General features: G+C 47.8%; 1 protein-coding gene across 1 annotated transcript; it reads left to right on the top strand.

Moving 5' to 3' along the window:
- Nucleotides 1–1,298: 1,298 nt before the first annotated feature.
- ENH_00031990 (hypothetical protein, conserved) lies at nt 1,299–2,232 on the top strand (the record flags this gene model as incomplete). The annotated part of the gene is made up of 4 exons (XM_013580200.1): nt 1,299–1,335; nt 1,600–1,657; nt 1,789–1,843; nt 2,053–2,232. The coding sequence occupies 4 exons, from the start codon at nt 1,299–1,301 to the stop codon at nt 2,230–2,232; spliced, it is 330 nt and encodes a 109-aa protein (XP_013435654.1).
- Between the last annotated feature and the right edge of the window lie 719 nt (nt 2,233–2,951).

The raw sequence follows: 2,951 nt of genomic DNA, 5'->3' as shown, positions 1-2,951 counted from the left end.
GATTCTGCAAGCCCTAGAAAGAGAACGACAAAGTGAGGGTTTAGGGTTTAGGGTTTAGGGTTTAGGGTTTAGGGTTTAGGGTTTAGGGTTTAGGGTTTCCGGATTTTTATTTTTTCCTATCCTCATCTCGCATGCAGCTGCGAGAGGGAAGAACAATTAAAAGTAGAATTTATAAAATAAATAAATAAATAAACAAATTATTAATTAATTAATTAATTAATTAATTGATTTATTTATTTATTTATTTATTTATTTATTTATTTTTATTTTTAATTTTATTTTTATTTTTATTTTCGAAGTGGCTGCCGACGGAGACAGAGAAGAAAAGTCTGCTTTGGCCCTAATGCAGCAGCGCATGCTGGAGGAGCAGCAAATCCTTCTCAAAAGGTAAACCCTAAACCCTAAACCCTAAACCCTAAACCCTAAACCCTAAACGCTAAACCCTAAACCCTAGAGCCTAGGGCGTGGCTTTCAGACGGGGGGCGCTGAAGCCCTGGGCTTTGCGCTTTGGGGGAGTAAGACAGTTTAAAGCTAAACCCTAAACCCTCTTTTCTGCTAAACCCTAAACCCTAAACCCTAAACCCTAAACCCTAAACCCTAAGAATGAGCAACGGAAACTGCCCTACAGTGAAAGATGCACACAAAGCAAAATGCAAGCAGCAGCAGCGGCGGCAGCAGTGGCAGCAGCAGCAGCAGCAGCAGCAGCAGCAGTAGCAGCAGCAGCAGCAGCAGCAGCAGCAGCGGCAGTAGCAGCAGCAGCAGCAGCAGCAGCAGCACCTTCTCTTCTGCTACTTTGTGTCTGCAGGTTACTGGAGGGTCTCAACAAGATGGACGAAAGAATGTTAGGGAGAGGCGACAGCGTGAGCACCAGCTAGCTAGCTAGCTAGCTAGCCAGCTAGCTAGCTAGCTAGCTAGGTAGATAAGCTAACTGAGCTAGCTAGCTAGCTAGCTAGCTAGCTAGCTAAGTTAACTGAGCTAGATACCTAGCTAGCTAGCTAGCTAGCTAGCTAAGCTAACTGAGCTAGCTAGCTAGCTAGCTAGCTAGCCAGATGAAGCTCCAAATGGCTGGCTAGCCAACTAGCCAGCTAAAGAGCTGAAGTTCGGGCCAGCTAGCTTGCCAGCTAGACAGCTAGCCAGCTAGCTAGACAGGCAGCTAGCTAGCTAGATAGCCACCCAGCTAGCTAGCCAGCCAGCTAGCTAACAAGCCATTCATAGCTAGCTAGCTAGCTAGCTAGCTAGCTAGCCAGCTAGCTAGCTAGGCATTGGCCCCAACTGCCTTTTTGGGTGTTTGTTTGCGCATGCAGTGGAGGACCGACGGGGCCTTTTTTTACTCAGGTGAAGAAAATAAAAAATAATTAAAAACTAAAATAATAAATTAATTTCAAATAATTAAAAATAATAAATAAATAATAAATAAATAATAAATAATAAATAATAAGTAAATAATAAAGCATTTAAAGTTAGAACATCTCTCTTCAGCGCCCCAAACCCTCCGCTTGGCCAAAACCACTGCATGCCCTCCCCAAGGGTTTATGGTTTAGGGTTTAGGGTTTAGGGTTTAGGGTTTAGGGTTTAGGGTTTAGGGTTTGGGGTTTTCAGGCGCGGTGCTGCACGCTGTGTTGGAGTCCGACGATGAAGAGGCGGACTACAGAGAAAAGTACTTTTAATAATTTTATTTTTAACTTTTTTATTTATTTATTTGTTTATTTATTTATTTATTTATTTATTTATTTATTTATTTATTTATTTATTTTTATTTTGCCATTTTCTTGTTTGCGCCTTCTGCAGGATCATGGCAGTGAAGGAGGGCGCCCTTGTTTTCTTCCTGGACCCAAAGGCAAGGGTTTAGGGTTTAGGGTTTAGGGTTTAGGGTTTAGGGTTTAGGGTTTAGGGTTTGTCTTGTTCGTCGGTTTTCACTTCCCTTCCAACTCCCGCAAGACTCGCAGCTCGCGGCCTTCCGCGCTCCAGCCCCAGGCCCAGGGCCAGGGTTTAGGGTTTAGGGTTTAGGGTTTAGGGTTTAGGGTTTAGGGTTTAGGGTTTAGGGTTTGTCAGGACGAAGAGCCCACGACTGTGCTGCGGCCCCACAAAACCCTTTCCGTTTCTTTTTCTCCAAACGCCTTTTTGATTTCCATTTCTTATCTCCCTTTCCCCACTCGCCACGAAGTCCACCTCGTCAAACTCATTTCCGAAGACGAGCTCAACAGGTGGCTAGCTAGCTGGCTAGCTGGCTAGCTAGCTGGCTAGCTAGCTAGCTAGCTAGCTAGCTAGCTGGCTAGCTAGCTGGGTAGCTGGCTGGGTAGCTGGGTAGCTGGCTGGGTAGCTGGGTAGCTAGCGGGCAAGCTAGCTGGGGGGCTAGCTAGCTAGCTGGATAGCTAGCTAGCTAGCTGGGCCAGTGGCTAGCTGGCTAGCTAGCTAGCTAGCTGGCTAGCTAGCTAGCTGGGTAGCTAGCTGGATAGGCAGCTAGCTAGCTGCGTAGCATATTGACTTGTTGGCTGTCCAGCTAGCTATCTCAACACATACGCATCTGTATATGTGGGGCTGCTGCTGCTGCTGCTGCTGCTTCTCTCTCAACGTGCCCACTGCTGCTGCTGCTGCCGCTGCTGCTGCTGTTGCTGCTGCTGCTGCTGCTATTGAGCAGCAGCAAGTTGTGTGTGGCATTTGCTGCTGCTGCGTTTGCCAGGTGGAACCACGCGTTGGCCTACGGGGGCTTTGTGCGGATGGCGTCTGCTGCTGCTGCTGCTGCTGCTGCTGCTGCTGCTGCTGCTGCTTCTCCCGTGGCTCTCTCCAGCAGAGCCTCAACAGCAAAAGAAGAAATGACTGTCGCCGTCAGCTGCAAAGAAGGCACTGACTTCCTTGGCTCGCCTACGCTGCCGCAAAGACACGACGCGTGCGCTGCTGCTGCTGCTGCTGCTGCTGCTGCTGCTGCTGCTGCTGCTGCTGCTGCTGCTGCT

This window comes from Eimeria necatrix, genomic scaffold (genome assembly GCF_000499385.1).
Source record: "Eimeria necatrix Houghton genomic scaffold, Enh_scaff2338, whole genome shotgun sequence".
Classification (NCBI taxonomy): Eukaryota; Apicomplexa; class Conoidasida; order Eucoccidiorida; family Eimeriidae; genus Eimeria; species Eimeria necatrix.
Note: the sequence above shows the minus strand (reverse complement) of the source record. Positions and strands in the feature narration are given on the sequence as shown.